The sequence below is a fragment of the Myotis brandtii genome, unplaced genomic scaffold (assembly GCF_000412655.1).
Source record: "Myotis brandtii unplaced genomic scaffold, ASM41265v1 scaffold474, whole genome shotgun sequence".
Taxonomy (NCBI): domain Eukaryota; kingdom Metazoa; phylum Chordata; class Mammalia; order Chiroptera; family Vespertilionidae; genus Myotis; species Myotis brandtii.
This window is the reverse complement of record NW_005368113.1, coordinates 464,541-487,238: the sequence shown is the minus strand read 5'-3', so window position 1 is coordinate 487,238 and position 22,698 is coordinate 464,541. Positions and strand designations below refer to the sequence as shown.

Here is a 22,698-nt window from a genome sequence, read left to right as displayed (position 1 = left end):
GGGCATCGCGGGGTGCGGGCGGGTGCGAGGGGTCCGCTTCTCCTGGACTAGAAGAGAAGGGAGGCGGGTTACAGGTGGAGTCTGGATTATGGGGTTGTTGCCTCCAGGGAGGCTGCCTGGGTAGCGCCCAGAGTAAACCCAGTGCCTGGAACACTTCCCTCAGCGCTGTGCAGGCCAAGTACCTTCAAATCTAGGATGAAGCTTTCACTCATCCATCCATCCATCCATCCATTCATTCAACAAATACCAACTCAGTGGATCCTGGGCACTGGGGTCACCGCAGAGAACAAACAGGAAAGGTTGCAGGAACTCAGTTCTAGTGGAGGAACCAACACATGGATAAGCAGAAATAACCTCCATACTTTAAAAATAATGAGGAGTGACATGAAGGAATTGTCATGTGAGAGGAAGCCAGGAGGACAAGGAGGAGTCAGGCATTTGATCAGGATGGAAGAATGTTCCAGAGTTAATAACAAATGCAAAGGACCTGAAGGGTCCGGCCTGTCTGTGTGCAGTTGGTTGGAGGGTGTGTTGTGGCTGAACAGGAGAGGGTCAGGGCCTTGGAGATTGTCACGATGAGAAACTTGGATTTTCTCTGAATGAGATAGGGATAATTGGATGGTTTTAAGCTGTAGAGTGATTATATTTATATATAATATTTAAAAATAGATTTCAGAGAGGGAGGGGGAGAGTTAGAAACATCAATGGTGAGAGAGAATAGTTGATTGGCTGCCTCCTGCACGCCCCCTGCTGGGGATGGAGCCCACACATGGGCACAGGTCCTGATGGGTAATCTAACGGTGACCTCCTGGTTCATAGGTCAACGCTCAACCACTGAGCCACGCAGGCCAGCTGGAGTGATTTATATTTTAACAAGATCCCTCAGGCTGCTGTGTGTGAAGACAGGGTGGAGAGTGGCCAGCCCAGATCAGAGAGGAGCCTCCTGCAATGATCCAGGTGGGCAACAATGGTGGCTCAGAGCAGAGGGGAGACAGTGCAAGTAGAGAGAAGTGGTCGGCTTCTGGATCTCTTCTGGAACTAGAGCAGATGGGACTCACAAGGCATGGTTGGGGGAGAGGAGTGGATGAGAGACACACAGGACTCGGGACAAGTCCAAGGGTTTTGGCTTGAACAACTGGTAGGACCATTTAGTAGGTAAGAGGTGAGGGATGGGGAAGAATGGGGAAAAACTGTGAGAGGGTTAGGTTTAAGGCAGAGAATCTGGAATCTCATTTGATCATAGGAGAGTTGAGGTCCTTTGCTCTGCAAGTCTTTCCTGAACCCTGGGTTGGGTCTGGCGCCTCCTCTAGGCTCAAACGGCCGCCATGATCGCCCCCTAGGCCATCCCTGACCCCTCTAGGCGGTAAGAGGACAGAGGAGCGTGCGCTTGCATTGCACCCAGCTTGGGTGGTGGGAACGAGGAGTCAGACCCAGCTGCTGAGTCTAAAGCGGGTCGCCTGGAGACAGGCATTGGGGGATCAAGGAGAGGAGAGCGATCTCTGCAGGTATGGCTACCGGAATGCGTGGGAGAGAAACATGGAGAACACCAGCTTCTACGTGGCAGCGAGACAAAGGGCCGAGTCCAGCCCGCCACTCACCTGAGCTGAACCCGCGCTGGTAGGTCCAGGCTTCCAGAAAACGCGGAAGTGGGTAAACAGACTACGACTCCCAGAAGGCTTCAGGTCTACTCGCCTACGACTCCCAGGAGCCCGCGGTAGGAAGCGCGGGCTTTTCTCGGACAGACTACAACTCCCTGTGAGCTTCGCGCGCTGACGTCACTCGCCGGGCTTTTCTCGGACAGACTACAACTCCCTGTGAGCGTCGCGCGCTGACGTCACTCGCCCCGCCCGCCCGCCGGCCTCAGAAGGCTGGGGGCCCCTCAGATTCACTTTGCGCCTGCGCCGGGAGCTGGAGCGGCGCCTGGTTTCTGTGTTCTGTTGCGCGCTGTGTACTGTGCAGTTTATTCCAAAGATGGAGAGGATATTTTTCAGATTTCGTGCTTTCTTGGGAGTATGATAGAGTTTGCGGTTGGGGAGGCTTCGGGGTGGGGGAAAATTGGGTGGGTTGCGAAAGGGAGAGGTAGCGCTGGCGCTGGACAGGTTCCGAGGGGACACTGGGTGCGCACCCCCGCGGGGTGGCAGTTGGGTGCGTGCGGGGAGCGGATAGGGTCGGGTTTACGGTTCTCTACACGAGCTGCGGGCTCGGGGCGTGGATCCCGTTAGCGGTGATGCGCAGGTGTGGTCCGTAACCAGTGCGCCCGCCTTCTGCCTGGTGGCGTTGAACGCAGAGCTCCGGATGGAGGACAGGTGAGACCCGTGAAACGGAGGGTTCCCGGGGGCACAAGCCCCCAAAACAAAAACAAGACAACGGAGGGCCTCCCCAGATCCAAGCCCCCTCTCCTGTGTGTTATTGTCTGAGTTCCTCTTGTGTCTAACACAGTGAGGTCCTTGATCGGGAAGATTGAGAGTGACGGATGATGGGGGGCTCCTGTTGGAAGGGTTAAACCCTGGCCATTAGACTCATTCATTTGTTCATCATTTCCTGAGGCTTCCTTCGTGCCAGGCCCGTCTTGTGAGACACGGCTGCATCCGGACTGGTTGGGGAGATAGGGATGATAAAGCCCAGAGGTTGTACAGAGAGGGAGGGGGAGAGTTAGAAACATCAATGGTGAGAGAGAATAGTTGATTGGCTGCCTCCTGCACGCCCCCTGCTGGGGATGGAGCCCACACATGGGCACAGGTCCTGATGGGGAATCTAACCGTGACCTCCTGGTTCATAGGTCAACGCTCAACCACTGAGCCACGCAGGCCAGCTGGAGTGATTTATATTTTAACAAGATCCCTCAGGCTGCTGTGTGTGAAGACAGGGTGGAGAGTGGCCAGCCCAGATCAGAGAGGAGCCTCCTGCAATGATCCAGGTGGGCAACAATGGTGGCTCAGAGCAGAGGGGAGACAGTGCAAGTAGAGAGAAGTGGTCGGCTTCTGGATCTCTTCTGGAACTAGAGCAGATGGGACTCACAAGGCATGGTTGGGGGAGAGGAGTGGATGAGAGACACACAGGACTCGGGACAAGTCCAAGGGTTTTGGCTTGAACAACTGGTAGGACCATTTAGTAGGTAAGAGGTGAGGGATGGGGAAGAATGGGGAAAAACTGTGAGAGGGTTAGGTTTAAGGCAGAGAATCTGGAATCTCATTTGATCATAGGAGAGTTGAGGTCCTTTGCTCTGCAAGTCTTTCCTGAACCCTGGGTTGGGTCTGGCGCCTCCTCTAGGCTCAAACGGCCGCCATGATCGCCCCCTAGGCCATCCCTGACCCCTCTAGGCGGTAAGAGGACAGAGGAGCGTGCGCTTGCATTGCACCCAGCTTGGGTGGTGGGAACGAGGAGTCAGACCCAGCTGCTGAGTCTAAAGCGGGTCGCCTGGAGACAGGCATTGGGGGATCAAGGAGAGGAGAGCGATCTCTGCAGGTATGGCTACCGGAATGCGTGGGAGAGAAACATGGAGAACACCAGCTTCTACGTGGCAGCGAGACAAAGGGCCGAGTCCAGCCCGCCACTCACCTGAGCTGAACCCGCGCTGGTAGGTCCAGGCTTCCAGAAAACGCGGAAGTGGGTAAACAGACTACGACTCCCAGAAGGCTTCAGGTCTACTCGCCTACGACTCCCAGGAGCCCGCGGTAGGAAGCGCGGGCTTTTCTCGGACAGACTACAACTCCCTGTGAGCGTCGCGCGCTGACGTCACTCGCCCCGCCCGCCCGCCGGCCTCAGAAGGCTGGGGGCCCCTCAGATCCACTTTGCGCCTGCGCCGGGAGCTGGAGCGGCGCCTGGTTTCTGTGTTCTGTTGCGCGCTGTGTACTGTGCAGTTTATTCCAAAGATGGAGAGGATATTTTTCAGATTTCGTGCTTTCTTGGGAGTATGATAGAGTTTGCGGTTGGGGAGGCTTCGGGGTGGGGGAGAAATGGGTGGGTTGCGAAAGGGAGAGGTAGCGATGGCGCTGGACAGGTTCCTAGGGGACACTGGGTGCGCACCCTCGCGGGGTGGCAGTTGGGTGCGTGCGGGAAGCGGATAGGGTCGGGTTTACGGTTCTCTCCACGAGCTGCGGGCTCGGGGCGTGGATCCCGTTAGCGGTGATGTGCAGGTGTGGTCCGTAACCAATGCGCCCGCCTTCTGCCTGGTGGCGTTGAAGGCAGAGCTCGGGATGGAGGACAGGTGAGACCCGTGAAACGGAGGGTTCCCGGGGGCACAAGCCCCCAAAACAATAAAAAAACAACGGAGGGCCTCCCCAGATCCAAGCCCCCTCTCCTGTGTGTTATTGTCTGAGTTCCTTTTGTGTATAACACAGTGTCCTTGATCGTCGGGAAGATTGAGTGATGGATGATGGGGGGCTCCTGTTGTAAGGGTTAAACCCTGGTCATTAGACTCATTCATTTGTTCATCATTTCCTGAGGCTTCCTTCGTGCCAGGCCCGTCTTGTGAGACACGGCTGCATCCGGACTGGTTGGGGAGATAGGGATGATAAAGCCCAGAGGTTGTAAGTGCTGCTAACTAGGACTTGGGGGGCGGGGGTGGGGGACGGTGGAAGTGGGGGAGCAGCACTGAATGAGCAGTCCGCCTGTGCCAGACACCGCTTGGCACTTCCCACGCACCATCTCAAATTCCTCCGCTGTAAAGTGGGGATGGCAACAATAGTACCCACTCAATGAGTTAACAGGGCAATTTACTGTGTATTGACCAAACAGTAAGCTTTCATTATCTTCATCTCATTTAATTCTCATAATTCAGGGAAGGCTTCCTTTTCTGGGCCTGGCATTGCTATTCAGAATGTTGCCCACTGGCCACACATGGCTAATGGCTATTTGGACTGCAGCTAGTGTGAATTGGGCTGTAATGTAAGTGCAAAATACGTACCAGGTTAGAAGGTTTTATGTGAGAAAAGGATGTAAAATCCCTCACTAGTTTTGATTGCATGTTGAAACAATAATATTTTTTATGTATTGGGCTAGTCGCTAGTGTCACATTAAAATGAATTGTGCCCGTTTATTTTTACTTTATAAATGAGGCCAATAGAAAATTTAAAATTAACATCCATGATATATTCGGCGCTGCTCCAGACCACAGTCTCAGCAAATAGTAGCATCACCCTGCCACACTCCCCTTTTCATTTATAGGTTTTTATCACTATCTGAAGTTATCTATTTTCTTGCTTGTCTTTTCCACCAGAAAGTAGGTTTCATGGAGGCAGAGGTTTTTGTTGATTTTGTTTCTGGTTGTTTCCTTGGTTCACACCATAATGCCTGGATGCTTAGTAACTATAGATGGGTAAATAAGTGGGTGCTCAACTTTTTTTTATGGGTGATGATGGGGGCCCACAGATGGGTCATGCCCAAGTTCTACCCTCTCATGGCTCCCAGGCTGGTGAGGGAGAGAAACTAGATACATATCATTCCAGTTCTGGTGACCAAAGCTGTGACAGCAGAGATACCAGGGACCAGGAGAGCCCATAGTGTAGATGAGAATAAAGGACTTAGACAAGACAAGGAGCATTTGTGCTGGCTCTTGAAGGATGAGTAGGAGTCTGTCAGGTGGAGAAGAGATCTACTGCATTCATTCATTCATTCCTCCATCCATCCAGTCATCATCCATTTCCTGGGGCCTCCTGTGCTGAGAAATGCTGAGGACCCAGAGATGAGTCAGTCCTGAACCTGCTCTCCTTAAGCCCCTAGTCTGATGGGGGAGGTTGACATGGACAGTCACAATCCACAATGATCAGAGTGGGTTGAAGGGAATACTGAGGCTATGGAAGCCCCTAGTGGCAACTTGGTGCTTGTGGCATGAAAGGGAAGGGCACCCAGAATGAGCAGGAGTAGGGCTGGTCCCTTCTATGCAAAATGCTGGAGATAGCGCTAGCAGGTTTGGCTCAGTGGATAAGAGCGTCGGACTGTGGATTGAAGGGTCCCAGGTTCGATTCCCGTCAAGGACACATGCCTGGGTTGCAGGCTGGATCCCCAGTAGGGGGCGTGCAGGAGGCAGCCAATCAATGATTCTCTCTCATCATTGATGTTTCTATCTCTCCCTCTCCCTTCCTCTCTGAAATCAATAAAAACATATTTTAAAAATGTTGGAGATAAGAGAGAACCTGGACCATTCCTGGAATAACGTTGAGTTCCTGTCGCACCCTGACATAAGCACATTGCCTGTCTTGGCACGATGAGCCTGATCCAGCAATAAACCTGTTTTTACAGACAAGGACATCAAGTGTTAGGGAGGCTGAGTTGCCCGACCAAGGGAGCAGTCCAGCTGGCATCCAGTGTGACCAAAGTGTTGAACCAGGCTGACGAGACGAGGCTGCAGACGTTCACAAGACAGGTTTTCCGCACAGATGATGTGGCCTTGGGAAGTGTCTCACTCTGGTCTCCCCTCTGTGGAGTGTGCAAAGCCCGTCAGGGAAGGATGGCTGCGGGAGACTGGGACTGAGACCCATGGTGCAAAAGTGAGGGGTTTGCAAAATGGGAGGAATGACCTGTTTTCTTTCCCAGAATGGAACAGCAGAGGGGGCTCCTGTTATTACTTCTGGGCTTACAACTGCTGATGATGGGGGCGTTACTCTGCCCAAACCACCACCTCCATAGCTTCACCTCCTCCTTGCGCTTCCTCACACAAGACAAGCCGGAGGTGGGAGAAGAAGAGCTGTCCTTTGTGGTCCAGGAATCCTCTCCAGGAATCCCTCGCCAGGATGTGTACTCAAACATCAGCCAGATCCACCACGTGGACATCAGAAGGGAGGATTTGCCCAACTGCCCCATCGTCTCACCCTACATCAGTAAGCTTGTGGGAGGCCTCTATGCCCCCACCCCCACTTCGGGCTTTGGGGAGCTGGCTTCAGGGGGTGGGGGTCAGAACCTGGAAGCAGAAGCTGTGGGCCTGGTAGCTGGGGGTGATGGGGAGAGAGTTGATTCTCTATTACTGAATCATAAGGAATCACCCCAAGACTTCGTGTCTTTAAACCTTCATTGACTCTCAAAGTTTATGAGGGTCAGGAGTATTGGGAAGGGCCCAGCTGAGTAGTGGTCCATGTTTTTTTTTCTTCTTAATCCTCACCCAAGGGATATTTTTTCCATTGCTTTTTAGAGAGAGGGAGAGAGAGAGAGAGACAGAGAGAGAGAGAGAGAGAGAGAGAGAGAGAGAGAGAGAGACTTTGATTGATTGCCCCCTGCACGCGCCCTGACTGGGACTAGGGATCAAACCTATGATCCAGGTACATGCCCTTGACCTGGAATTGAACCCATGACCCTTTGGTGTGTGGGCCAATGCTCTAACCATTGAGAAGCTCTGGCCAGGGCCACAAGGCCTTCTTATAAGGACACCAGCCATTGGCTTCAGGGCCAAACCTAATCCAGTAGAACCACGTTTTAACCAATTGTGTCTGTGAGGACCCTATTTCCAATCAAGGTCACATTCTGAAGTTCTGGGTGGATAGGAAATTTGGGGGTGGGGAATGATTCAATCCAGTAAAACTGGGGTGTGGGGTTTCTGGGGTAGGTTCCTGATCATCTCTAGCCTCTCCCTCTCTTAGGTGGCCCCTTGAAGGTGATGATCCAAGAGAACTTGACAATGGAGCAGGTGGTGGAAAAGAACCCACTGGTGGAGCTGGGAGGCCAATACCAGCCACCCAACTGCTGGACACGGCACCACACAGCAATAGTGGTACCCTACTATGGGCAAGCCCAGCACCTGCAGCACCTGCTCTTCCACCTGCACCCCTTCCTGCAGCGCCAGCAACTGCATTATGCCATCTATGTGGTGAATCAGGTGTGGCAGGAATGGGGAGGGGTCAAGGGCGAGAGGGCAGAGGGCTTTTAGCATGAGTTTGAACAATCAGAGCTGAAGTTGCCACTGTGAACTGAGAGTGTCTGGGTGAGGCAAGCCCAGCACCTGCAGCACCTGCTCTTCCACCTGCACCCCTTCCTGCAGCGCCAGCAACTGCATTATGCCATCTATGTGGTGAATCAGGTGTGGCAGGAATGGGGAGGGTCAAGGGCAGAGGGCTTTTAGCATGAGTTTGGACAATCAGAGCTGAAGTTGTCGCTGTGAGCTGAGAGTGTCTGGGTCACAAGGGGTGAATTAAAGGGGTTTGGGATCAGTTAGATGCTTGTTTGAATCCTGGTCTTGTCCATTACTACATGTGTTATCTGAGTGTGGGACCATGTGTTCGTCCATCCATCCATCCATCCATCCATCCATCCATCCATCCCATGTTGCCGGAATAACTAGGAATAATAACCTTGGGGAACTTACCCTCTGTGCATGGTTTTCTCCCCATGAGACAACAATGATAATAACACCTGCATTATTGTGTTGTGGGAAAAATTAATCGACTTAGTGAATGTATAGCAGTGAGGCGAATGCCTGGCACATAGTAGGCGCTCAATAAATGATAGGATGATGATGATTATAATGATGATGATGATGATTATTTTGATGATGGTAATGATTGTTTTGATGGTGATGATTCTGGTAATTATGGTGACAGTTAAGATGCTGTTGCTAACAGTGGTGACGATGATGGTGACAGAGGTGATAGTGATAATTGTGTTCATGGTGATGATGGTGGTGATGCTAATAGTGATAATGGAGTTAATGTGATTATGTTGAGGTAATGATGGTGGTGGTGATGATCATGATGATGATGATGATGCTGTTGCTAACAGTGGTGACGATGATGGTGACAGTGGTGATAGTGTTAATTGTGTTCATGATGATCAAGGCAAACCCTGTCATGGTTCCTGGGCATCAGACCCAGTCATTGTCTGGTCAGAACAGAAAAAGACCCAGGTGGTCCCTGATCACTCCTAACCTCTGCCTCCCTCAGATGACCTCTTGAAGGTGATGATCCTTGAGAACCTTGAAGATGGCTGAGGAGGGAGAGCTGAGAGGCTGAAGTTACTGACTCTGCCTAGGATGGTGGGGGATGGGGATCCAAGAAAAGTTTCCCAGGGGAGGTAACCTTTACATTGTACCTTTCTGGAAAAGTGTGGGTTTTCCAGCTCCACAGTGGGAATAAGAAGGGGTTCCAGGCAGGAGAACAGGACTTGAAAAGGTGAGAAGGATGGGTGAGGCAGGTGAGAGAACACCACTGCCTGCTGATGAGGACTGCATTGAGCATCTCTGTCCACCAGGTGAACAACACCGCCTTCAACCAGGGCAAGCTTCGCAATGTGGGGTTCTGGGAGGCCATGCAAGAAGAGGACTGGGACTGCGTCTTCTTCCACGATGTGAACCTACTGCCAGAGGACAACCGCAACCTCTACATCTGTGACATCTTCCCTGCCCACGTGTCTGTGGCCATCGACAAGTTCAACTACAAGTAGGTGGAGGGAGGGGGACTGTTGGCCAGGCCCTGCTCTTCCCTGAATCGTGCCCTGTTCATATGTATGATCCAGACCCTGATCCCTGGGGTGAGGCAGGGAGGGGATGACGGGGCTTGAGCAAAGACCTCATAGACAGTGAAGAATCTTCCTCGTGGATGTGGATGCCAAGTAGGGATGGAATTGGTTATTAATAAGGGAGTCAGGATGCACCTAATAAAGTGGTAGGCAAACAGGTTTTTAACTGAGGTCAGAGAATGGGAATGAGTGATAGGAGGGGCCAGGTAAGGGTCAGGAAGGGGGCCATCATTGGGGTCACAAGATGGGCTTGTCAGATGATTCAGGGAGTGGGTATGGGTCGGAGGAGAGGTTATCACAGGGGTGAGTGGAGAAGGGCTAACCCAGAAATTAACCTTGGAGATCCTGGCCAGGAAAGGATCAGGGCCTATTACCTGAACTTCTTTGTGTTTCCAACTCTCTCTGCCATCTCTAGGCTGCCCTACCGAGGCTACCTTGGAGGGGTGTTTGCCCTGCGTCCAGTTCACTACCTCAAGATAAATGGCTTTCCCAACACGTACTGGGACCGGGATCGTGAGGACAATGACATCGCTGCCAGGTGGGGAGGCCTTGCTCTAGGGAGCCTAGCAACAGGGCTGCAGATTCCTCCGTGATGTGGGAACTACAGGCTGCCCTAGACTGAGCGGGACATGGGCCACCCTGGCCTGAGAGGCTGCGCTGTGGCCTGGGGAACCTATCAGGGGAGACAGGCATTTAGCATCTGCCCTCTTCCCTCTAAGGCTGGACCTAAACGGATGCTCCTCTCACGACCCCATCTGCTCTTTGGCCACTACCACATGCTGGAGGAGGGGCTGGACCACAGCCATGAGCAGAGTCCCAAGAGGTGAGTCAGGGTTGGAGTGGGGTGGCCGGTTCTGGGCCATCCCTGAGCCCTGGGCTCACATGGCTATTGCTCCCCCCAGTCCTGGCTTCCTGGCCGAGATCCAAAGCAGGTGGCAACAAGATGGTGTGAACTCACTGGGCTACACGCTGCTGTCCAAGGAGCTGCAGCCTCTCTACACCAACCTCACCGTGGACATCACCGTCCCAGCCCCAGGAGCCCCAGTGCCAAGCTGAGGGTTATCTGGAGGCTGGAACAGAATCCCTAAGATGGGCTGCAGGGAAGCCCTCTGACCTGCCTCACCTGGTTTCTTATTAAAGGAGAGTTTATTTTACTTGATTCTTCTCTCTGACATCCCTAATCCTCCATCCATCCATCCATCCATCCATCCATGCATTGTCCCACTCAGATTCACCAAGCGCTGGTTCTCCCCACACAGTTCCAAGTGCTTAACACACACACACACACACACACTTCTCATGCAAACTCATGGGGTAAGCACTATTATAATCTTCCTCTTGAAAACCAGGACAGATGAATTAAATGACTTGCCCAGTTGATGTAGAATTAAATACAGGAACCTGGATCCTGGGCCTGTCCACTTAAAGATGATGCTATTCTGCTTTTTGTAGTGAACTGAAAAAAAAGGGAGTGGGGGGAGAATGAATAAAAAAATGTGAGGATGGTTGGATAAATTATAGCATGTACACATGATAGAATACCATGCAGATATTGGATAGCTGTATTGTGTGAAAAGAACAAGTACACATGTGTATGGTATGATTTGGTATTTATAAAACAGGAAAGAGTTCCTATGTAGATGTATGATTATGAGCATACTAATGAGTGTATGTGGATAACAGATGTTGGCAAACTTCTTCTGTAAAGGGCCAGAGAGTATATATTTTTGGCTTGTAGATAACATGGTCATTAACACAATTAACTCTGCCACTGGAGCACAAAAGCAGCCGCAGACAATAAACAAGTGAATATGAATGTGCTCCAATAAAACTTTATTTAAAAAAACAGGTGGCAAAGCAGATTTAGCTGATGGCCAGTTTGCTGACCCCTGGTGTGTGTGTTTAGGAGCCTGTATAAACACATGAAAGAGTCCATAACCAGTCCATACACTGGTTATCTATGAGAGGCTCATCACTTCCTTCTGAACTTGGTGATATTTAAATCACTGCCCAAGATATTCAATATAAAGTATCAGAATTGTGTGGAAAAACTTATCTGTAACTCTCCAATGCAGCTTAACAATGTTGCTTAAAAAAAAAAGTCCAATTGATTCCCAAATCTAAGCATATATTTATGTCGACTATCCCCATTTTTTCCTGCTCCTTTGTTTAATTCAAAGTTGCTTCATGGACCAGTTACAACTGCTAAGCCCATAAAATTGCCTTCCAATGTCACTGTACTTCTAAGGTGACACCACTTTTTCTGACCGTCAAAAGTAGTCATTCACTATGCCCCCTATTTTGATACTTATATTTTGAATAGCTTTCCATTAAATAGACATGAGGACTTCTGTGAGGATCAAATGAGATGAGGCACATGAAAACGCTTCACAAACATTTGGTTAAATTGTAAAATGTGTGTACCTGGCTATGAAGCAAGTTGTCTTCCTGGGCTGAAGAAACTCCAAGGTCGCCAGAACCGGTTTGGCTCCAGTTGCTAGGGAGAGGAAGCCAGGTGTTGCTATGTGATTGTAATTACCTGGCACCCACAGCAAACGTTTCTGGGCTGGGCTAGGCTGTGGGCCACATTTTGTGCCATGGGGTCTTGGCAGCATTGGCTGTGATTTGGTGGGGTGTCACTCTGGGGTGGTGGCAGGGCCTGTGTCCCACTTGGGGGAAGCCGAGTGTTGGTTTGTTGGCGCCAGGTTCGTGGTGCCGTTTATTTTTAAATGGCCAATGTACATCATGGCAGCTCCTGCATTCAGCATCTTCCCCCTGGTGGTCAGTGCACGTCATAGCTACCGGTTGGATGGACACTTAGCCTTTTATATATATAGATACCTATATAGTAGATATTAAAGAATAGATGAAAACAATGAAATAGAGGATGAATAATAAAACTATTCAGTACATTTTAAAATTGATAGTATGTGGACATGATGATAATGTCACTGAAATAGCTATATTTTTACATAACTGTATTTTGTACCAAAATACTTTTTGTTTAAAAAGTAACAAAATCTCAATATTTGTGGTAATAAAATCTTCAATAGCCTACTATGCAAATCGTCCCCTCGACCAGGAGTTTGACCAGGGGGTGGGGCCTGCCAACCGCCCAGGGCCCCTCGCCCTGGCTGGAACCACCTCCAATCAGCCTGCAGCCCCTCCCCCCAGCTGACCTCGCCCCGATGGCCCCCTCCCACTCCAATCTGGGGTGGGGCTGGACGGCCAACCTCCCACATCCCCTCCTGGAAGCCAGCCTGGCCCAATCTGCTCTGATTGGGGCAGCTGGCCAGATCCCAACTGTGCATGAATTCGGTATTGTGTGTTCAGCGCCCCCAGTCATGTCTCCTTCCATCACCATTTATCTCCCCCCTATACCCTCTTCTGCCCCCCCCACCCTATAATCATTATTGTACCCATTGTGTGGATAAGGAACCTGAGACCGAATTGTGTTACATAATTTGCCTTAAGGTCACTCAGTCTGCAAAGGGACTCAATCCTGTGACTGCCTCATTCTAAACTGCACAAAGTTGCCACTATCCAGTGTGGTCCCCTACAAGGACAGGGTCCCCAAAAACATCCTTTTTGACCTCCAGAAACCCCCAATGAGCAGACCACAGGACTACCAGAAGGTCACGAAATGCCTCCCAGCCACTGACATAGGCTCCTGAAATCATTACTACCTTCATCGCCAATAAATGTGTCTCAGAGAGTGTGGTTTCCACAGGGCCTGAAATAACTCCCAACACGGGATTCCAAATAACGCCCCCAATGGGAAACCATCACCTATCTGCTCAGCTGCCAATCACTGACCCTTACCCTGTCCACAGGCACAGCAAGGAGAAACCAACACTGACCCTACCACCCATCCCCAAAGGACCCCAACACTCAGTGCCAGGGAGCAATGCAGTCAACTGGTTCCCATATGCTACCCTTAGCACCCCACTCTACCCATTTCATTAGGTCCCCAATCACTGCCCCCCAGCGGAGTGTGTCACAGTGTGACCCTCAAAATCCTCCAATCACAGAGGCTCCCGCTCCCCATCAATCACTGCCTCCTTCAGCGCCTCACTTCCCCAAATGTCCTCAAGTAACATCGACTTAAGGCCCCTTAAGTTGCGCCTCAAATGATCAAGTTTTATGGGACAATATAAAATCTGATCATTAAAGTACACTTGGAATTTGTTACCAAAAAAAAATACTTATATCCATACAGAAAATACACAAGGAATGAAAATTAACGAGCCAATCTTCCAACTTCAATTCGAAACCCCCTCTTACCGCACAGAATCCCCACTGCTAACCTTCCACAGCACCTCCGCGTCCCTCAAGCAACCGATGGTTAGATGCAGTTGGTGACGTAAGCAAAAATGTTCTAGTGAGCATGCGCACAGTTCACCCCAAACCGGAAGTGGGTGAACTGTGAACCGGAAGTGGGTGAACTGTGCACACGCTCACTAAACCGTTTGAAGCCACAGCCTGCCAATGGTCATCATGGAGAATTACGGTGTCTCTCCATCCGGTGGTTCATTTTCTTTATGGGACTGTCTGGGCCCATTGGGATTATGACACTGGAGGCCGCCATTTTCAAAGAACTTTCATTCCATACAGCCAGAGTCTTGGGGTAGTCCTCCCACCTATTAAAACACCGGGATATATTTATTTCTAGGAGAAACTGGCATTGTATATTCTGAAAAAAAATACCTTTTTTCTGTATTGTCACACTGACCTAAGGCTCCGCCCTCAGAATCCAGGAATCCTGCCCCTTCTTCTCTCCCACCATTCTTTGCACAGAGAAGCTAATGGAGACGTGTTGGGAGCCCAATGGGCGTTGAGCTTGGCAGAACTCCCCTCCATCGCTAGATTCCGTTGGGGGGGCGGGGTGCAGCTGCAGAACCTAGGCTCTGAGCTTGGCTCTCCAGGGTCCAACTCGCTCTAGCAAGGAGGTTGCTGTCAATCTCACACACCAAACACAGGGATTGGCCCTCATCCAGTGCCCTGCAGGTGGGAGAAGAACATGGTAGAGACAAGGAAAAGGGGAGACAAGGAAGCACAGAGATTCTGCAGCTGACTGCCAGGGTTTGAAGCCAGATGTTCACGTTTCGGCAAGTTAGTTAACCAATCTGTACTTCAATTTTCTGATTCATAAGGTTGTGAGGATGGAATAATTAAACAAATGATCACATGCAAAATGTTTAAACAGCCCTAGTTGGTTTTGCTCAGTGGTTAGAGCATCACCCTTGGATTGAAGGGTTTCTGCTTAGATTCCCATCCTGGTCACGAACCTCGGTTGCAAACTTGATCCTGCACCCCCACTTGGGGCACCTGCGGGAAGCAACCAATGTGTCTCACTCAGATCAATGTTTCTCTCTTTGTGTGTCTCTTCCCTCTCCCTTCCATTCTCAAACTCAATGGAAAAAACATCCTCCGTGAGGATTAACCAAAAAAATAAATATTTAAGCAATGCTGTTACATAATTAGAATGAGCTGTTACATGAGAAAAATAAGATTTATTCTATTTCACCTATTCAACAAGTGTTTGTTAGGATTCTATGATGTGGTCAGGGGAAAAAAATGACTTAAGGTCAATGTTTGCAAAAGTGTGAAGATTTCAACATTTCCCCTCCAAAACCATTAGTAAATGCTTTGACATTCAGTTTGTTCTTTGTTGAATCATCATGTCATCATTCTTGTTGATTTTGTTATAGTAATAGGTCTAACTCTTCTGGATCCTTCCAAATACATGGCGCTGGCAAATTTTCCAAACATCACTTTTCATCCTTGATCTCATGAAATCTTGCATCTCTTGAGAAGGGTGCAACGTTACCTGTTATTCTGTGCACTGTATTCACATTGCATTGTAGGAGGTTTTCATCATTGGACAGAGAGACTGAGATAGATATTTTTAATATTATGATTTATCATAAGAAATACAATACACAATATTTAGTCTTCATCCCTGTTCCTGGAAGAGCTCCCCAAATCCTTGGAATTTCCCAAGTGATGAAAGCTATAAATGTGTCTTCTTAAAAAGTTGATGGAGTGACTTTGGGAAAGCACCTAAGGATGGGGGCTGGTTGCCTGGGGAGCGAACTATGTGATTAGAGGGTTGGAACTTTCCGTCCCACACCACCTCTCCCCCAACTCTGAGAGGTGAGCAGCTGGAGGTAGAATCAGTTGACAATGGCAGTGACGCAATCAATCATGTCTATGTTATGAAGCCCCCGTAAAAACCCAAAAGGACAGGGTTTGGATAGTTTCCAGGCTGGTGAACATGGGGAGATTGGGGAGCGTGGTGCACCTGATTGGAAAGAGCATGGAAGTCCTGCACCCTTTCCCATACCTTGCCCTATGCATCTCTTTCATCTGGCTGTTTCTGAGTCTTACCACATTCCCTGGCTCAGGAAGCTCATATAATCAGAAGGGAACTTGTGGCTTCATGTAACACAAGCCAGATGGTTTTCAGTGAGGCAGCTTAGCAGGCCCGGAGTCTACTGGGTCAAGGGGATGAGGAAGGGGGCTGTTATGGTCTCAATGGATGGAGTCTCGGAGGGTGAGGAGATGGATGACCTGAGAAAAGGCTGAATCTTCAGGACCTGATACAAGAGCCCATGAGACTATAAAATCTGAGAAAGAAGAGGTGTGAGGAGGAGGCAGAGGAGGGGTTAGGGGTAGTGAGAGCAGCAGATGGTAAGGCTATCTTGGTCCTCTCTGGGAGAGGAAAACCACACCACAAAGGCAGAGCTTGTGGGGGAAACCCAAGGAGGGTGTGTGTGTGTGTGTGTGTGTGTGTGTGTGTGTGTGTGTGTGTGAGAGAGAGAGAGAGAGAGGCAGGCTCTTCATTGAACCTATGGATGAAAAAGGGGCCACATATTAAACCTGATAAGCTCAGGGCTGGCGTGTGTAGTGGCCTTACAAACTCAGAGACCTAACGTAACCACATAGGATGGTCTGAAATGAAAACTTCTTAACTAAAAGGGAGTCATGGTGGGTAGTCATGTCCTAGCTGATATCTTCCTTGACAAAGGTTCATCTTTACCTTAAGTAAGTGTGTCTATTGTCTTTTTGCATCTGCAATAACAGACCTTTGGAATGTCAGAGTAATCCTCTCTTTTCCAGACCCCTCAGGGCACTATCTCTCACCAGAGCAGGAGACCATGAAACCCTCATTGTTACCTTGTTGCCCCAATACCATCTCCATGTGCTGTAAATGTCCTATACCCGCCAATGCAAAGGAAGTATTTGTCTCTTCATTTTATTCATCATCCAATCTCAGAGAATTCCCCACTTTGCTTTCTCCCGCCTCCCTAATTTACCACCAATGAGTTTTGTGTAACCCTTTTTCATACCTCCGTCTTTGATGGTGACGTATAAACTACAAAACTGCCATTCTCTGGAGCATTTTCTCAATCCGTTGAACTTTTGCTCCTTGACAATTATCATCAATTTGGCTCAAATAAACTCATAAAAATTCTAACAGGTTTGGACGTTTCCTACACGACCCTCCAAACTCTGATCTGTTGAATATTGGCCTTTGTTTTGAAGCATTGGGCACACGAACCTTCGGCCCATGACAAGAGGAGTATGGGAGCTTTGGCCAGCGCTTCACAAGGCTTCTTACCTGGGCTGAGAATGAGCATGGACAGGAGGATTTGGTCCAGGCGGGTCCCCTGCATGGAGAAGGGTCTCCAGGAGGTGGTGTCTGTGTGGGGAAGTGAAAGCAACAGCGCTCCCTTGTGAAGTGTCCTTGGGGTGAAGTGGCTTAACCTTCACTTCCCCTGTAGTGGTTTTGGGTGTTCCTGTCGGAGAGGAGCATTTGAGGCAAAACCCACAAATAGATGCCAGATGTCTAGCAGGACGGCTAATCAGATTGTGTTAAGGAGTTGTGAATAGGCCCTCCGGTCTCAGAGATGTCACGCCTGCTACTACTGCTGTCCTTGCGATGGGAAGGTGAGTGGGCTGGGGCAGAGGAGGGTGGGGAGTGTCTGAAGCTAAATGTCCCAGAGATAAATGTGGGGCTCTCCACAGTGTCCCTGGAGGACCATGCAGGGTATGAGCTGCAGACACCAGGGCCCGTCACCGTGCAGGAAGGCTTGCATGTCCTGGTGCCCTGTCCCTTCTCTTAACCTTCAGATGGAACCACTCGGACCAACTTTCCATCTTCTGTTTAATGGAAGGGGCCAACGACCCTAGGACTCTCAAACAAACAAACCAGGTCAGCAGCTGCAACAGAGGACCCTGGGCTGCTTCCATAACCTCAGGGACTCCCCAGACCAACAACTGCTCCCTGAACATCAGAGACCCCAGGAGGGAAGATGGCAGGATGTACTCATTTTGGTTGGAGAGGGTGATGCTGGGTGGCTCCCGGGGAGGCCAAGGAAGGCCTCAACCTGATACTGGGGTCCAGGTTCTTGTCACAGCCCAAGGAAGGGTTTGAGAGCATGACAGAAGGATTTAGCAAAGCACAGTAAATTTATGAAAGCCATAGTATGCTTTGCACTCGGGAAGTGAGAGATGGCGACCTCTGAGAATGGAACACATCAACGGGGTCTGCGTGGAAGGTTTTTATTAATTGTGGGCAAGGGGGGTGGATAGGGTCATGACTGGCTTCTGATGTTGGTGTGGTGACTGCTGAAGGCAGCTTGTCCTTGTCCCTCCTTTTCAGATAGCAATTTCTTCCTTCTTGTTTTTCTTTTTTTCTTTCTTTCTTTCTTTCTTTCTTTCTTTCTTTCTTTCTTTCTTTCTTTCTTTCTTTCTTTCTTTTTTTCCTTCCTTCTCTCTCTCTCTCTCTCTCTCTTTCTTCTCAATTACAGGAAATTTGGGAAGGGGGAGTGGGGAACAGGTCAGTGAAGATCACGTCTTTGATGTCTGGCCAAGACGGAAAAGGGGAGGGGTAGAGCTTGAGGCCTTTGTTCCCTGTTCTAAATTTCCTGCCTCAAGGGCACCTGTTGTGAAGTTTAGTTTCAAGCATAAGACTCGGTTTCTGAATGTGATGAGTAGGACAGGGCCCCTGCATATAGTGTAGGGGTAGGGATCAAAGTGAGAGTAGGTGTGCCCAGAAGCCGAGACTCAGAAGGGAGGAATTTTGGGGGCTGGTGCAGAGGCCACTTCCAGAGTCACACCTTGGAGTCCCCTCTCCATGTCTTGGGTTTCTTCCTCTGTCCTTCCCAGCCCTCACCCAGACACCTGACATCCAATCACGGCACCTCTAGAATCTGGCCAACCTGGGACCCTGATCTGCTCCGTGCCAGCAGCCTGTAACTGGAGGAAGCCCCTGACCTTCTTCTGGATACGGGACACCCTTATCTCCTTGGGTCCTGGAACAGCTCACGTGTCAGAGGTCACTATCATCCTGTAGTAGGCAGTCAGATAGGCACGAGCAGAGTGGGGACGATAGGCCAGCTGCAGAGGGTCACCAGGGCGGAGAGCCCCAGGTGCCTAGCAATGGGCAAAACTACAAGCCCTCACATGACCGCTCCCTTGAGTACTAACCCCATAGATGACATCTAGGCTTCATCTGTGTTTCAACTTCAGGCCCAGAAAGGCAGAAAAACCAGGGAGAGCAACGCCATGGCTGACCTCAGGACCAGCTACATTGAGGTCCTCCCCTGAGTCCTCCAGAGAAAAGCCATCAGGATGGAAAACAAAGCCCCCAGCACACTCTTTCTCTACCAGCACACCCGTGCCTTCCTCCTGCCCCTCTTTCCCCAGGGTTCTCACTCTCTCCTGAGCACAAGGTGCGTTTTCCTTGCCCCTCTCTTTCTCTGAAGCTCCCAGGGCCACTCTTTTGCCTCTGTAACTTGTTTCCTGAGCCCACTTCTTCTGCGGCTCACTTCTTCTACCTCTATGTCTCTCTAAATACATTCCTTCTTATCATTTGAGTCTTGGCTCTGAATTCTTCTCTTAGCCAGAACCCATGAACTGAGTGTGCTGAACTGAGGTCTAACACCTGGGGCTGTTTTTGCTGCCAACAATCCCATAGCCCCTGGCACCATGACACCAATGTCACCTACCAATTGACCTTACTGAGGTCCCATGTGACCACAGAAATAACCATTCAGCTCATTGTCTCCTTGTGAGTTTGGGCCACAACTTCTAGGTTATTGTGAGTAATAACAAGAGAGTCAGGGCCTGAGGCAAATGGAACTGAGGACTGGATTCCGACAGGGATAGGGGGCCAAGAGGACGCTAAAATGGAAACTAACTTCAAAACTGAAGAGGAACATATTGCCTTCTGAATTCAGATGCTCCACAGAACCTGACCATCGGTGTCTTCCGTGGAAATAATACAGGCAGGAGAGACCTTCTCCTTTGCAATGCTGTGATGGAGGGACAAGGTGTCCACGGCACTTCAGAATAGAGTCAAAATCTCAGAGCTTGAATGGTAAGAGGGCTGAGATCAGAAATGCAGAATGTAGATATTAGAAAGCACCCTAGATCCTGTCCCCAATTATCAGCCCCTACTCTCACCACCATAACAAAGACCTTCTTGTCGAATCTTATGGAGACTTGCATCCTCACTTCTATAGGTCAAATCTTATGGAGACTTTGCATCCTCACTTCTATGGGTCACTTGGAGGGATCTTTTTTTTTTTTTGGCAGCTGATTTCTTCTTAAACTTCTCAGCTCCCTCCCCAAGAGGATCTTTTGTTTTGGCAGCTGACTTCTTCTTAAACTTATCAGCTCCCTCCCCAAGAGCCAAATTCAAAGATCAGATGTTGCCTTTGAAGATCCCTCTTGATCCTATATCTTCACCCAGCCTCGCCTCTTTAGTTTACAATACTTTCACTTTAATTATTTTCCCCTGGCAATTTATTTGCATGGTCTCATGTATTCAAAGGGTTCAAAAGAGCATGTAGTAGAATGTACCTCTGCTCCTCACCCCAGTTTCCTAGTTTTCTTCACTCAAGTCATTCATTCTAAACTGTATCTTATGTGTTTATCCAGAGATATTTATGCATATATAAGGATATTTCTATATCTATCTCTATGTGTAGATATAAATATAGATTTTGTGTGAGCATTTTTTGTGTCTTTTTTTTAAGACATGAAGCATTCTACATACATTTTGCATCTCGTTTTCTAAATTAACAATAATTATTGAAAATCTTTCCATGTTAGTAGATAAATAACGTCATCCATTTTTTTTTACAACTGCAAAGTATTCCACGGCACATGTGTACTTCTTAATCCTTTCACCTTTTTCACCCATCTTCCCTCCCATCTGGTAACCATCAAAATGTTGTCTGTATCTGCGTATCTGTTTCTGTTCAGCTTGTTTGTATTCTTTGTTTTATAGATTCAATGATTGATAGATATGTATTTATTGCCATTTCATTGTTTATCTTTTTTATCTTTTCTTTTTTATTCTTCTTCTGAAAGAACACCCTTCAACATTTCATATAATACTAGTTTGGTAGTGGTGAAGTAACCATCAAAATGTTGTCTGTATCTGCGTATCTGTTTCTGTTCAGCTTGTTTGTATTCTTTGTTTTATAGATTCAATGATTGATAGATATGTATTTATTGCCATTTCATTGTTTATCTTTTTTATCTTTTCTTTTTTATTCTTCTTCTGAAAGAACACCCTTCAACATTTCATATAATACCAGTTTGGTAGTGATGAACTCTAGCTTTTTCTTGCCTGGGAAGCTCTTTATATGTCCTTCAATTCTAAATGATAGCTTTGCTGGGTAAAGGAATCTTGGTTGTAAGTCCTTGCTTTTCATCACTTTGAATATTTCTTGCCACTCCCCTCTGGCCTGCAAAGTTTCTGTTGAGAATTCAGCTGACAGTCCTGTGGGAGCTCCCTTCTAGGTAACTAACTGCTTTTTTCTTGATGCTTTTAAGATTCTCCATTTTCTTTAACCTTTGCCATTTTAATTATGATGTGTCTTGGTGTGGGCCTCTTTGGGTTCATCTTATTTGGGACTCTCTGTGCTTCCTAGACTTGTATGTTTTATTTCCTTTACCAGGTTAGGAAAATTTTTCTGTCATTATTTTTTCAAATAGGTTTTCAATTTCTTGCTCTCTCTCTTCTCCTTCTGGCAATTCAATAATGAGAATGTTGGTATGCTTGAAGTTGTCCCAAAGGCTCCTTACACTATCCTCATTTTTAAAATTCTTTTTTCTTTTTACTGTTCTGATGGGGTGTTTTTAGCTTTCTCATATTCCAAATTGCTGGTTTGAGTCTCAGTTTCAACTATTCTACTGTTGATTCTCTGTAAATCATTTTTTATTTCAGTTAGTGTACCCTCATTTCTAAATGGTTCTTTTTTATGGTTTTCATGAACTCTTTTATGTTGTTAAAGTTCTCACTAAGTTCATCTACTCTTCCCCTAAATGCATTGATCATCCTTATAACCTGTGTTCTTAACCCTGCATATGGTAGATTGCTTGTCTCTACTTTGTTACTTTCTTTTTCTGGAGTTTTGTTCTGTTCTTTCATTTGAAACATGTCTCATTGTCTCCTCAGAAATGCAGAGTATAGATATTAGAAGCACCCTAGATCCTCTGTCCCGCTTATCAGGCCCTACTCTCACTACCATAACAAAGACTGGAGTTTTGTTCTGTTCTTTCATTTGAAACATGTTTCATTGTCTCCTCAGAAATGCAGAGTGTAGATATTAGAAGCACCCTAGATCCTCTGTCCCCACTTATCGGGCCCTACTCTCACTGCCATAACAAAGACTTTCTTCTTGTCAAATCTTATGGAGACTTTGCATCCTCACTTCTATGGACCACTTGGAGGGATCTTTTGTTTTGGCAGCTGACTTCTTCTTAAACTTCTCAGCTCCCTCCCCAAGGGCCACATTCAAAGATCAGATGTTGCCTTTGAAGACCCCTCTTGATTCTATCTCTTCACCCAGCCTCACTTCTTTAGTTGACAATCCTTTCACTTTATTTTCCCCTGGCATTTTATTTGCATGGTCTCATATATTCAAAGGGTTCAAAAGAGCATGTAATAGAATGTACCTCTGCTCCTTACCCCAGTTGCAGGCTCAATCCCCTGTGTGGGGCATGTAGGAGACAGCCATCAATGATTCTCTCTCATCATTGATGTTTCTATCTCTCTCTCCCTTCCTCTCTGAAATAAATTAAAAAATATTTTTTAAAAAAAGTGTTCACCCAATGCTTCCTGGGGCATCTGGGGTACTCCAGCCCTGGGAAGGGTTCTTCACAGAGAGAATTTGGTGCCAGAAGAGTCCTGGAATCCCACTCTTCTGTCCCCATGAGTAGGGCTCCAAGAAAGCT

The 22,698-nt window shown here is 48.4% G+C and overlaps 1 protein-coding gene across 12 annotated transcripts in view; it reads left to right on the top strand.

Annotated features, from left to right (window-relative positions):
• Positions 1-1,907: 1,907 nt before the first annotated feature.
• The window catches only part of LOC102249452 (sialic acid-binding Ig-like lectin 5), a 48,865-nt gene continuing 28,074 nt past the window's right edge, over positions 1,908-22,698 (top strand). For 8 of the 12 annotated variants that reach the window (XM_014547431.1, XM_014547429.1, XM_014547427.1 and 5 more), the window contains exons 1-7: positions 3,809-4,207; positions 6,535-6,818; positions 7,572-7,716; positions 7,918-8,008; positions 9,175-9,362; positions 9,857-9,979; positions 10,161-10,264. In XM_014547431.1, the coding sequence (XP_014402917.1) occupies positions 4,197-4,207; positions 6,535-6,818; positions 7,572-7,716; positions 7,918-8,008; positions 9,175-9,362; positions 9,857-9,979; positions 10,161-10,264 (946 nt within the window). In that variant the 5' untranslated portion in view covers positions 3,809-4,196. Of the gene's footprint in view, positions 2,307-3,808; positions 4,208-6,534; positions 6,819-7,571; positions 7,717-7,917; positions 8,009-8,767; positions 9,096-9,174; positions 9,363-9,856; positions 9,980-10,160; positions 10,265-22,698 lie in introns of those variants that run through there. The other 4 variants (XM_014547424.1, XM_014547430.1, XM_014547434.1 and 1 more) reach the window with 4 other exon arrangements.